We start from the raw sequence: 14,437 nt of genomic DNA, 5'->3' as shown, positions 1-14,437 counted from the left end.
AAATTAAATATCCATCTTCTTGATATATAATATGTATATGTGGGCGCGCACCTCGTTTTATTGTTTGAAAGGTATATTTGTTGAGGATCTTGCGGTAGCTGAGTACCATTATCAACAGTTATCCCCAAAGGCAGGTGAGCACGAAGCAAATTGCAATCTTCCAGACAATTACAGGACTTGCGGCGCCTTTTTTGGGGATCGTGAAAACCTTGCTTGCCGTTGGTACTTCAATTTCTTTGTCATCTATTCTCATTTCTTTTTACTTGTAATTTCGTTCATATTGTAACTACATTTATATCCACACATATACACACTTTATCTATGAATAATGTTGAGCAGTGACACCAGAGCTTTCATTTTCCTAACCTCCTTCATTTCTTTGATTTTCCCTCCATTGCTTTCTTATTTCTAGGACTGAGCAATCAGCGTGTAACTCTGTCTATACCCATCCATACTTGATGAGGTTTTTTCCCTAAATGGCACGGGCCACCGGCCACGGGCACATCATTTAAGTTCATCCCCCAACATTTGCAGCAATTGCTGAATTGCTGTGGGTGTTTAATTTTTTTTTTTTGTTTAAAAAAATCTTAGCATCATTATCATAGCAGTTTCAAACTGCGGCCCCACCCACGGCCATGGAGAGAACAAGCTTTATGACCCCAACTAGTGGTTATGAATCGCTACGAAGTAAATACAAATATTAAAAAAAAGAAGAAGGAAAAACTCACCTTTTGATCCTCCTCATATACATAGCGGGAGGACAAATGTGTGGAGGGGGTTACGAGGAAGAAATGAAATTTAATCCTTATAATTTATTTTTAAACATACAATGACTACCCTACATGGCAGAAAAAATTACTTCACTATTAAAAAACCATGTGGTCTATTATAAAAAAAAAAACCATCTGGTCGGCATCATGCATCCTCGCCTTTCTCCTCACAGGGACGCACATGCTCTGTCTTCTTCCTTGTTTCATTTCTTCCTCATAACCCCCTCCACACATTTGTCCTCCTGCTATGTATATGAGGAGGTTGAAGGATGATGCAACTGTTTTGTTTTCTTTATGGCCTTTAGAATCACAATGGCAAGTATACAAATTTTAATTGGCCACACCCCCAGGTTATGCACCTGAATCAGAGGGTCGCTCAAACTAGAGAGCATTGCAGGCTGAGTGAGAATCATGGGAAGAGAAATGTGTGGAGGGATATGAAGGAAGAAATGAAACAAGGAGGAAGATAGAGCATGTTTGTCTCTGGAAAGATGTGGAGGAAGAAGAGATTAGCGAATGCCAGTGAAGAAATGGACATGGTCCTTGAAAGGTGAGGAGGAAGGAGGGGACGATGAGTTGAGTCGGCCAGACAGTCTTTTTTTTCCTTAAAAAAATTCATCAAATGCATATAAGCTGAGTTGGATGACATGTTTGCAACTTTTAATAGTGTTAAAGTAATTTTTTGCCATGTAGGATAATTATTTTATGTTTAAAAATAAATTATGGATGATAAGAATTAAATTATTAAATATGAAAAGTTCAAGGACTGAATTATAGGTAGGTCAAAAATTCAAGAATTGAGTTATGGCGAGTCATAGTTGAGAGACTAAATTATAAGCAAGTTAATAGTTGAAAGATCAAAAGATTAATTTTTCAAAAAAAAAAAGTGAAATATTAAAGTGTCGGAATAATTGATTGTTTAAACCGTTTGTTATTAAGTAACCGTTTGTTATTAATTTCTTCCTCATAACAGTAGCTAGGAACATGTGAAATATAAAAAAGTAACCGTTTGTTATTAAGTTACATTTTGAATTTACTTTTGTCAAATTTAATTTATATTTTGAATTAAGTAACCGTTTGCTATCAAGTTACAAGCAACCGTTTGTTATTTTAATTTATATTTTGAATTTGTGTTGATGCATAAATTTTACTTATTTGTAGAAATAATTGTCGTAGTTGTTATAATATTTGTATGAATTAATCCATTGTGTACTTTTGAGAAAAGGGCTCTCTCCATTTTTCTTGCCCTCCATCCTCATCTACTCCGTGTCTCAACTATTAATATTGAAATTTGACTGGTTCAGATCTAATATTTTATAAAAAAATTTATTATTGTTTAAAATTGTCATGCCTAAAATTTAGTAGCTTGCTTTTATTACCTTTTTAAAAAAATTTAATATTTTATTGATAATTTTATAAAATACGAAATCTGGAATGTTCTAATTTCAAATCTTGGTTGAACTAAGAAGTGGATGAGAGTCGAGCAGTTCATTCATTTGCCGTGTTGCGACGTATGTAATGCACATGTCATATGTGAAGCTTGAGGTAAGTATAGTCCACACACGTATTATTATACACGAACACATTAAGAGACAGTACCGTCTAGCATTACCTTAAATGCATGATTTGTTTTTCCTTCACTTTTTACCTTTAGCTTGAGACAGCTTATGTATTTTCATTTCCAGTAACCAACAAGTTTCCAATGGTTCGCTTTTTGAAAGAGAAATGTTGTTCGGAAAGACAGCCATCAAATGCAGAGGATCCCGAAGTGGCCGGAAATAATAACATCGCAGGTGAGAATTCTCTTGATGTTTGGTACATTATATTTTTTTTTTAAAAAAGTTATTTCATAGGAAAGCGAATTTTCTTGGCACAAGACGACAAGACCATGCGCTCGTCTTAATACCCTCACCAGCTCACAATTGACATTAATTTTGCCCAGGACAAGAACGTAGAGCTCGCTGTAGTACGCGTCAGTTATATCCAGTAAACTGTGAACCCTGCTGTAAACTTTTTAAATTCGTATACCTGGCACTGGAGGTGATTGTTGGCCAAGGTACGTCTATTTGCTTATCTGTAAACAGTCGTGTCTTACTTTGCCAAGTAGAGATAGGAGAGCAAAGTATCCTAGGTTTTGCGATGCATATGTATGAGTCCCCTTTATTCTGTTTGTTCAGATTACACGCGTCTTTAATTTGTTCCTCCCATATTAATCAATCTGAGTTAGAATGACTCATATACATCTATATCTATTTTCACATAACGATCAAGGATCGAGCGGATTTAAAAAAATACATCAAGAGAAGGAGAAACATGTTTGTTCTTTTCAACTAATGAATGAACTTCTTGATCGTGCTTCGTTGTACGAGTAAGAAAACAACGGGGGTGAACCCCAACCCATTGATTTCGACATAGACACCGATTATGCACAGGATGGAATAGTAGGTCTTTGTTGTTTAGATGAAGACATCAGACTAATCAGACCTGGAAGTGATAAACAACAACAGGACAAACGTAAATTACGAAATTTTAGATCTTGATAGTATATTTTAAAGAGGAACAAACTAGGGCTTTGTTCTCAAAAAAAAAAAAAACTAATACTTAGAATCTAACTATATTCTCTCTTGGTGATAAGCAACATTTGTTGTTATGTGAAGGCGGGAAAGATTCTAAAAATAAGAGAATTGAGACACCTATACTAATTGCTGCAAAGAACGGAGTGACAGAGATGGTTGAGAAGAATCTAGAATTGTTTCCGGTGGCTATTGACGACATGAATGATGAGAAAAAGAATATAGTGTTATCGGCAGTGGAGAACACACAGCTCGGAATTTTAGAAGCAGTGAACAAAAGCAATCACTGGAAATACCTTATTCAGTCAATTGATATTGATGGCAATAATATATTCCACTTGGTTGCAAAGTACGAATTGCAGATTCAGGGCTATAGTGCCTTGCAAATGCAAGATGAAATCAAGTGGTATGACGTAAATGATCAGATAGTATATTTATTTTCCACTCTCAGATACATCTAGTAGCCATACTTGTGAATATTTAAATTTAAATACTTTGCTGGTGGAATTTGATTTGCAGTATGTGAAATCGTTTCTGCCCTCCCACTTCATATTCCTTGAAAACAAAAAAGGAGAAACTCCGGAAGAAGTCTTCCTTAGACATCATAAAGATCTTGTTGAAAAGAGTGATGAATGGCTTAGTCGTACGTCTGAATATTGCTCAGTGGTGGCGACGCTGGTTGCCGGAGTTTCCTTTGCGACATCAAGCAATATACCCGGTGGCAACGATGATAAGACTGGCAAGCCAACCTTAGAAGGACATGATGGGTTTGATATTTTTGCTATCACTGCACTTATTGCGCTCTGCTTCTCTGTCACTGCGTTGATCATGTTTCTTTCCATACTCATCTCTCGAAAACAACCCGCTGATTTTATGAAAAGATTGCCGGTGAAGCTTTTTCTGGCCTTAAGCTCGCTTTTTGTGTCCATTTTCTCAATGTTCTTCTCTTTCTGCGCCGCACATTCCTTTGTGCTTGAGGACAAGTTCAAGAAATCAGTGCTTCTTCTTTATATTATCATTTGTCTTCCTGTCTACTTCACCATTGTAGAATTTCCACTCTACATGGATCTTTTCAAAGGTATTTTTATGAAAGTTCCACAACCATACAATCAAAGACGTATTTAGAGGGGGTAGTGGGTGCTGGTGCTCTTGCATAATTCCTATATTAGTCAAGGATTATGTTTTATTCATGGTTGTATATATATAGCCAGGGGACTCTCTCCCTCTCGTCTTCCATTCTGGCCCCAACCCCCCCCCCCCCCGCCAAAAAGAAAACATATATTATTAGCGTGATGACATGTTTGAACCTCGCAAGATTTTCTGATCCCGAGTAATTGCTGATTTGAGCCTCCAATATTGACTTATTGCCATTGCAGATGTTTGACGATATTGAACATGAATATGAGATGTGGACTTCTTTACACTCTTTTTATGATATCAAGGCCAATCGTTAACGAAATTTCATATAAATAAAGGTTTTGAGGTCTTATAAAGTCTCGATAGGGTCTCCCTAGATCTTTGGAAAAACCCTATAGTAACACAACAGTGCAAGTATAGCATATGGAACCTTGCTTCTCAACAGTATATTCATCCCTATTTGGCATCAAATCATTGATAAGTATGCTTCACATTGCTTACCTCGAATTCCGTAAGTTATGATTGAAAAGCTACTTATAAACCATTCTAAATGGAAAACAAAATCACTTTCTTTTAAGTCAAGCAGATTAGTTATCAATGATGAGGATCAAGTCTATTATTAAATCAACTAAAAACTCAAAGCAAGTATGAAACAATTCAGATTTTAATTATTAATCTGTTGGCACAAATTTTTTTTTAATTATTAATCTAAATTTCGTTTGAGTAAAATTTACTTCTATTGGAGCTCTATTTTTGTTAATCAAGAGTTCTCCAGTGCTACTTACGTGATCCTTTTTTTGTGCAGGGCTGCATCATTTAGTATGTGTTGTAGTAGGGGGAGAAAACAGAGAAAGGAAGCATATTTAATATCCATGGTGTATCTATTCATGTAAATAATCTTTCTTGAAAGAATTTGTGGTTTGTGGTTACTTTAAGGAAACCTTGAAGTCTGGATGTAAATTTGGGGGATTTTCATGTAAATTACATTTGTTTCTTGTTGGTTTCTTAATATATTTGGAGGAGGGTTCAAATGTAGATGTGTTCATCATAAACAACAATGTTAGGAAGTGCCGTACAATTTCAAATGTTGAGTAGCTGGTGATGGATGCCCTAATTTAAAATTAAAAAACTTTTATCAAAACTATTAAGCATGCATAACACAAAACAAATATTTTTTAATAATTTTTTGTGAATTTTTATGGAAAATGTGAAAACAATTATAAAAAAGTGAAAAAGACCAACACAAACAATATACGATGGCTATCACAATTTAGACATATACCAAGTTATGCAAAAATTACTAAGAATCACAATTTAGACATATACGAAGTTATGTCAAAATTACAAAGTCCTTAATACGCAAAACCCACTTCTAACGTGATAGGCCACTATTAGTTGATTAATAATTATATCTAAAAATTTAGCATACAACCATCTTTCAATTAATCATTTACATTCCACTTAGTATGTGAATAAAGCAAACAATTATATCTTTTCCTTTTAAAGAGTAATCAATGACAACTCGTGCAATTCAAGATGGGAAGCTTTAGAGAAGAACATATATAAACATATGAGGAAACTGAATACACACACATTAAAACATAAAATAATTGTTTGCATGAAACACAACACAGTTCATGTGTAAAAGAAAACTCAAAATCCCAAACTAATAAATCTCATAAAAATATATACATGGAAAGTCCAAAAAATAATTCTCTTTTTCTAGCTCCGGAATTCAAGCCCCATAATCTGTCCTAAAAAATCGTTGATTGGCCATTCAGAATTCTTTCATTTTTAATTCCGAACGCGCATATATATATATATATATATATATATTAAATTGCCCCTAACAAAACTCCCTATAATTTTTCCCACACTCAGATTTTAAAAAAGCTGCATATCAATAAATTGACCTATTTTTTATTTCGTTTTTTATTTTATAGTAGTTTCGTAGGTGTAAAAATCGATTTATGATAATTTTGCCTCTTTATTTATATCAAATCTTTTCCTGTTAACCGGCGGAAGTATTTTCACTCTATCTCATGGCTTCATGCGAGTTTAATTTGGTCTTAGAAGATCCTCAGCTAATTAATGCAAGGTCGGTTTGCTACGACTGTGATTTTTGGATTATATTAAATTTATTGCTTTCATTACCAGTACTGGTATCATCAAAATTTCTTTCTGGCCTGTCGACCAGGCTTACTTAGTACTGGAATTTTTATTTCAGTGGCATTTGCAATATTTCATGGCATACCTCCATCTTTTGTGACGTTATTTATAAAAGGTTGTTCATGCTTCATACTATCTCAAGTGCAAAAGAATACAAATTGCCTTTTTTTTAAGTTTCGTCCTTCAGGTTTACAACGTTGATGCTAGCTTGGAGCTGACTTTCGGTATGTTTTAATTTCAGATTGGGCAGGGGTCCTCATTATTTCAACATTCGTGTTTTGGAGCCTTCCTTTATTTGAATAGAATTGTCTTTATATTAACAAAAATTATGCGGAACCTGGGTGAATAATTATTAATCATTAATGACTATTAAATACAAAACAAATTAGTATGCGGTAATTAATACATTCTCACAACAATCAAATACTAGTATATATGTATATATACAATATTAGTTGCCGTATTTCAAAATTATTCCTTCATAACTAACATTTATACAGTATACGCATGGCATACGCCAGATGGTAGATGCATATATAACAAGTTTTTGGCCCGTGCGGAGTAAACGAGACGGATCACATGTTTTGGCGTTCGGCTTAGCGTAAAAATAATTGGCACCCATAATTCCCAGCACCCCTTTCCGTCTATTTGATAAACACCTCTCTTTTCAATTTGTCTTTAATCTTTCGCCTTTTTCTTAAACATAAAAAATTAATTTGTTTCAACTTTTTCAATATCATTTGATATAGATTCACAATGATTCAGGTTCCATTTTAATTCGTTTTATACATTCCAGTCACTTTATATCTTTTTATATTTCAATTTTAATTCATTTTATCAAGGTTGAATCATGAATGCTCTGATCTTAGTCCAACTACAAGAGTACAAATAAGTGTTAAAATATAATCTAAAAAGGATAATAAATGTTTTGCAATTGAAAAAAATAATTAGAAAGATATATATTATACCTACACTTATTTTATAACTTTAGAATATGTTTATGCTTTCGTATGTCTTAGTTATTAATTGGTTATTATTCTTTTCCCAATATCTAGTAGGTATAAGCTTAATGAGTTTGGTTTGTTATGGTTTTGAGTTCTCATAGCATGCAATTTTCCTTTCTTGTACCAAGAGATGAGGGATGATGATAAATTTACTACTCCCCCATTCCTTTTTATAAGCAACCTTGGACTCTATTTTGTAGATCAAAAAGTTAGTTAAAGACAATAAATATATGAAAATTGAAAATTATTTTTCCAAAATACCTTTATGTATAGGGGGAGAGAGTATAAGAAAGAGAATGAAAAAATTATTATAATAAAAAAATTATGAAAGAGAGAAAATATATAATGAAAAGAGATGATGGTTTGGAAAATAAGATAACAAATATATTAAGTATTAAAATAAATAATTAATGGAGGTAAAATGAAAAATTTGTTACAAAAATTTAAAACAACTTGTAAAAATTGCTTATATTTAGAAATAAGAGAATAATGGTAGTTGTTGGTTATAAAAAAGGATGGAAGGACTGCGTAATTTACAGCACGTACCAGTTTACACAAACTATCATTCTTTCCCAGCGAGTGAGAGGCGTGAACAAGAAGAATCACATGTTTTGGCATCAGGCTTGCGTAAAGTTACACTGCAGCCATAATTCCCGGCAACGTCTTCATCTACTGGATAAACATTCCTTTTGCCAAATCTGCTGTCTTCAACCTTTCACCTTTTTCTTTTCGGCTGGCAACTGGACCCACAATTAATTAAGCCCCTATCCATATTATATTGGAGATTTGAAGGGAATAACTTAATTAATGAATCAGCAAACGCAAGCAGTAGTCCAAGAAGCTATCGTACGTGGATCCGCCAATATATATAGATACACGTAGCAGTATCTGATGGGAGTGAGGAGGTGGCGGAACGGATGGTGGGCTCGTTAGAAGTTTCTCTGGAGACTCAGGATGACAGAAAAAACACTGCTCTGAATCTAGCTGCTTTCATGGGCAATCCCAAATGCGCAGGAACATCCCAAATGTTTAAATTTATATCGAACACAATCTTTTAGAGATTATATTGAATAATTATTGATTCATTTTTATAAAATTTGAAAATCAATCCTAATTTTTAAATATCAATATGCAATAATATATGAAAGTGTATAAAAATAAGAATTTTGTTGCATATTAAATTTAAACATCCTTCTAAGATATTCTTTTTAATACACTTGATTAGCAAGGATATTTTAAGAAAGACAATACCTATTTATTATAAATAACTAACTTAATTTATTTTTTTAATCTTCTCAAATTAGTCAATTAACTCTTATAATTAGAATCAGAGGTAGTATATGTGTTCATTTTTTTGTTACATAAAAAAGAGTTGATGTTTGCTTACATCCCACTCCATTAGTCTTGTCATTTGTGGTATATATTTCTAGGTGTAAGCTTTCACTTTGTCAAACATATCAAATAATTATGTTTAAATGGACTTGACCCCAAATCGTATGTATGCATCGGAAGCGGCTTCTCTCTCTTCCCAAATATAGAAACACCACTTGTTTGCGCCTTTAATTATCGTTTCTGTTCAACCGCCTTTGTCCATCTGCAACTGTCGGCAGTCGGCATTTGGCTCTGCTCTCTCCTCCTTTCACTTCATATGTATACCAATTATATATTCTTTCCTTTTGTTTTGCAATACGCTATATCCACGTAACACACATGTGCACCTTTGCCTGCACAAGCTGAGACACCCGCATCCCTGAACAGCAGAAAGCTAGGTGGCAGAAACAGATCAATTTCACTTTTGTTTTCTCATCTTATTTATTCGACCTTGTCTTACCCTTTTTCCTTCTTTTCCGTTAATTTCAGCAGCTTCCTCTTTATCTGAGATGGGAATAACTTGGTTACGCAGCAAACCTTTCTCCATAAAAACAATGATCGTCTCTCGTACATACTATTTAAACCACACCCACACATCGAGATCAGGTCATTATAACAGAGCAGCTGCGCGGTGGAAGCCAGTAGAGACACGATGATGACGACGATGGTGTCTTCGGAGCTGGAAAGCATTAAGAAAGAGCTATTCACATTTGCCATGAAAGGCAGATGGGAACAAGTGATGAAGATGTACCAGGATGAACCAAGGGCGCACAGAGCCAAAATAACAAGGTCAGGCGACACTGCGCTGCACTTAGCTGTGTCGGAAGCGAAGGACAAGGTGGTGGAAGAAATGGTGAGGTCAGTTAGCTCCCATTGGGATGAAGATCAACTTAAAAAGGTCCTGCAAACTGATAACATTAGGGGCAACACTGCTCTGCATTTAGCGGCTACAATGGGGGACGTCAGAAAATGTGAGATCATTGCAAAGGTAGAGCCGTCGTTGGTGGATTGTCGTAACGGTGACGGCGAGACACCCCTCTTCCTGGCGGCTCACTTTGGCAAAACCAAAGCTTTTCTCTGCCTTCATTATATCCGAAACCCTAATCTTACCGACGGCAACACTCCGCCCTACAATCCCAACTGCAGAAGGAATGACGGCGACACTATTCTTCACTGCGCAATCAATGGAGACTATTTCGGTAAAATAAATCAACAACTTCACCTTTCATCTCCCGTCTTTCTATGATCATATGAGGCAGAAGGCAAGCTGAATTATTGGCATGTATATATATGTAGATTTAGCATTCCAAATAATACACTTGTATGAGGATCTAGTGACCTCGGTGAACGAGGATGGGTTGTCCCCGCTCCATCTGCTAGCAGCGAAACCTTCTGCCTTCAGAAGTGGAAGCCGCCTTGGACGAGTTGAAAGTATCATCTATCACTGTAAGTATTCAATTTAATATTTTGTTCTTTTCGTCACGAGTCATGTACACTGAGGAAACGTATACCTATAATGCGTTACCTCTTAATTTGAGTTCTCGTCCTCTTCATTATGCTATAAACTTGCAATTTCCAATATCTATATGTGTGTCTTTGTTTGTCCGCAAGGCATATACGTTGATCAGCTTAAGAAAGCAGAACCGTTGAAATTCTATACTGAAGTCAAAGAAGACCAACCAGCCCATTTTCCACCCAATTATCGTGTACTTTGGGACGCTTTCAACACCGTCATTAAATTCAAATCCACAGTGACAGGACCTTCCGGTAGATTTGCGTTCCTTTTACTATGCATGCAAGTCAGCCTGCGTTTTCTTTCTTTTGCCTTGATTAGTTATTTTTCAACATCTCAGCAGTGTGTAATTCGCCGTCTTCTACCACCGAGTACATTTTTAAAAAATAAATAAACATATTATTGTAATTTTAAAAAATTACTTTAATAACAAAGATATAAAAAAATTATATGCTATATTTCCTTTGTATGGTCAGAAGTTAAGCGTGGGTTGTTACCATTAGCTATGATGTGCTGATCTTATTATTATCATGCGATTCAATGAATAAACGTTTGGAAGGTAAATCTATGGCTGGAGGAAAAGAAAATGAACCTCAAGCAAATAGCAAGGATCTCGAAAATGCGAGAAATCCTCATACAGCCGCTGGTGCTGGAGGTCAGGATTTTATTTTATTTTTTAAATTTTAGAGAAATGTAAGTTGATAAACAATCTGATCATATTATTAATTGTTTCATTAACCAAACCGGAAGAGAGAGATCATGGAAGTCGATTATTTCCTGCCAACTACAGAACCTGCTTTAATTTCGTCAGATTCTTTTATCTGGCTCTACTGGTGATTCTTGGAGAAGGTACGCCATTTGTACATTAATTCCAACCTTGTCTTGGACATTTATATATCTCTGTCTAATTTACGTAATATAATATACCCTACAGGATCGAGCAAGTTAAACAAGATACGTCGAAAGAAGGAGAAGCACACTTGGTCTGTTCAAATAATGCATGCACTTCTTAATCGTGCCTCTGATTATGAGTACGAAGACAATGGCTCCAAACCGGACGACTCCCCTATTTTAGAGGACCTGCCATCCTTTGGTTTTAAACCATCACCTGCCAAAGACGGGGGTAACTATAATACACAGCCTGCATCATGAATTTATAAATTTAAGTATCAAATATGCATATCCTCATATTATTAACATTAATTAATGCGCAGGTGTGGAAGAATGTGAAAAAAGGAAAAAGGAGCCGCCCATACTCATTGCGGCAAAAAATGGCGTGATCGAAATGGTAAAGGAAATTCGAAGATTATTTCCGGTGGCTATCTACGACGAGAATGAAGAGAAGAAGAACATAGTGTTGTTAGCAGTAGAGAAGAGGCAACCCCATGTGTATAAGTTGCTGCTGGAAAATAACTTCTTCAAAGAAAGTCTATTTCGGCAGGTGGATCATGAAGGAAATAGTGCACTGCACTTGGCTGCCAAAAGTGGATCCCACGAGCCATGGCGCATTTCTGGTGCCGCCCTCCAAATGCAGTGGGAAATCAAGTGGTATGAGGTATGTATGACTGTGATGAACTGAACTGATAGCTGAATACATAGTAAGGCACCTCGTTTCTTAGTTAATTTTTGGTGATGCAGTTTGTGAAGAATTCAATGCCACCTCATTTTTTTGCCCATTACAACAAGAGTTACAAAACCCCGAAACAGATATTCACTGAAACGCACAGTGAATTGGTGCAAAAGGGGGGGGAGTGGTTGACGAAAACCTCAGAATCATGCTCGGTGGTGGCGACATTGGTGGCCACGGTGGCGTTTACGTCGTCAACCGCCGTGCCTGGTGGTTTGGAAGAGGCCACCGGTCGTCCGCTTTTGAGAGCAGAGAGAGCATTCGACTTGTTTACCATCTCTTCGCTGGTGGCGCTCTGCTTTTCCATTATTGCCACCATCATGTTCCTATCGATACTCACTTCTCGCTATCAGGAATTTGATTTCAACAGGGACCTGCCGAAGAAGCTTATTCTGGGTATGTCCTCGTTGTTCATGTCCATTGCATCCATGTTGATGTCATTCTGTGCCGGCCATTTCTTCGTGCTCAAGGATCAGTTCCAAGATGCTGCGCTTCCTATATATCTTTTGACTTCATTTCCGGTGACACTTTTTGCTCTGGCGCAATTCCCTCTTTACTTTGATCTTTTGAAGACTACGTTGAAGAAGGTTCCACAGCGAAGCTACAAAGCTACCCCAGTAATGGAGCTACAAGACTCAGAGGCGAAGAAGAATAATAAAAATGGGGAAGAAGGTCAAAAAGGAAGAGATCATGGAAAAGGATCGCCGAAATCCAATGAAAAGACTTCAACTGGAGATCGAAACCAAAGAAATCATGGAGAAGTGGGATTCAGTATCGTGGAATTTAGTGATGCAGAGTGATAAATCCTGATTTTATATTAATTTTTCATATCTTATTTGGGATTTTTATCAATTAAATTGGGCTTAATTGCATTTATTATGATTAATTTGGATTAATTGTGATTGGATGAAAATATTGCTAAAAAGGGCAAAAATATCATATTTTTCTGATTTATTTTAACTAATTATTATTATTTTTTTAAAAATATGATGTCACAGTATCTTAGATTTTATTGTAGAAAATTTGGGAGAAATTGAAGAAAAAAAAGCAGAAAGAGAACGAGCAGCGGCGGGAGAATTAGGGTCTTCCATCATCTTCTTTTATATATATATATATATATATATATATATATATATATATGAAAATCCACACACACAGGCGGCACTACCACATCACGTCGTCGTCATCATCATCTTACGAAACCATCACACCCACACACCAAAAAAATCCATCCACACAGATGCGACCTTATTCCTTTCCACCTTCATCACCGTCTTGAACCATCATCCCCCTTCTCCAAATGTGCGTGTCGCTGTGATAATTCTCAGAAGGTTTGAGGAGCTCGGTGGAGCAAACCAAACTACCATGAGCAGCTGAATCTGATTTCCCCAGGGAGCAGAGAGCCATGCCAGAGAGCTTGGAGCAATTAATTAGGGAGTTTTAATAATATTCTTATCTCTAATTTCAGTTTTGCATTTTGGTTTATCTTAGTTAGATAATTGGATTGGGATTCTGGATTTGTTACATTACAGTTGTAGTGTAGTTTGGGATTTGAATAGAGTTTGACAGCTGTGCACTTGATTTGCATTGTTTAATTCTTAACTTGATTGCTTGATATTGTATTGAGTTAATTTAATATTAATCTTTTGAGTTAAGTTTCCAGTTCAATCTTGCATTGTTAAGATTAGGGGTGTTCACGGGACGGATCGGGACCGGGACAGGCCCGTCCCGATGAACAGTAACGGGACAGATTTTCTGTCCCGTGTCCCGGCCCGTCCCGGGGTTGTCCCGGTCCCGGTCGGGAAGGGACGGGACAGATCCGGGACGGGACTGGGACGTCCCGAAATAATTTTATTTTTAATTTTTTTTAATTTTTTTAAAAAAATCTAATTTTTTTAATTATATTTTTTTGAGCTTAAATCTTATAAAAACATCTTTTTTATTTGTTTGGGCACTCTTAAACAAAAGCTCAAAATATTACATATAATAGTTATTAAAAACTCTAAACAAAAGCTTTTAACACAATAAAAACTTGCTAAAAATTCTAATCATCAATAATCTCAAATCATTAACAAATATAAAAACTCTAAATAAATATATCCATAGTTCCATACAATAGTCTCAAATCTTAAAAAAATATAAAAAAAATGATATTATATAAAAAATTAAAAAATTAATTTTTTTTTTTAAAAGGAACCGGGACGGGACGACCCCGTCCCGTGTCCCGTCCCGTCCTGAAAAATTTCGGGACGGATCCGTCCCGTCCCAATAAG

At 35.7% G+C, this 14,437-nt stretch overlaps 2 protein-coding genes across 2 annotated transcripts; both read left to right on the top strand.

Moving 5' to 3' along the window:
* Positions 1-2,294: 2,294 nt before the first annotated feature.
* On the top strand, positions 2,295-4,468 carry LOC114717478 (uncharacterized). The gene is made up of 4 exons (XM_028902615.1): positions 2,295-2,315; positions 2,425-2,563; positions 3,428-3,771; positions 3,863-4,468. The coding sequence occupies exons 1-4, from the start codon at positions 2,295-2,297 to the stop codon at positions 4,466-4,468; spliced, it is 1,110 nt and encodes a 369-aa protein (XP_028758448.1).
* A 5,182-nt stretch (positions 4,469-9,650) lies between these two features.
* LOC114717476 (uncharacterized) lies at positions 9,651-12,964 on the top strand. Its single transcript, XM_028902614.1, has 8 exons — positions 9,651-10,223; positions 10,321-10,470; positions 10,636-10,791; positions 11,097-11,192; positions 11,288-11,386; positions 11,472-11,660; positions 11,752-12,092; positions 12,176-12,964. Exons 1-8 carry the CDS (start codon positions 9,677-9,679, stop codon positions 12,962-12,964), a joined length of 2,367 nt encoding a protein of 788 aa, XP_028758447.1. The 5' UTR covers positions 9,651-9,676.
* Positions 12,965-14,437: the final 1,473 nt, after the last annotated feature.

Source organism: Neltuma alba, unplaced genomic scaffold (genome assembly GCF_004799145.2).
Source record: "Neltuma alba isolate B1F8T4 unplaced genomic scaffold, ASM479914v2 tig00011737_pilon, whole genome shotgun sequence".
NCBI classification, from domain to species: Eukaryota; Viridiplantae; Streptophyta; class Magnoliopsida; order Fabales; family Fabaceae; genus Neltuma; species Neltuma alba.
This window is presented reverse-complemented; position numbering and strand designations above follow the sequence as displayed.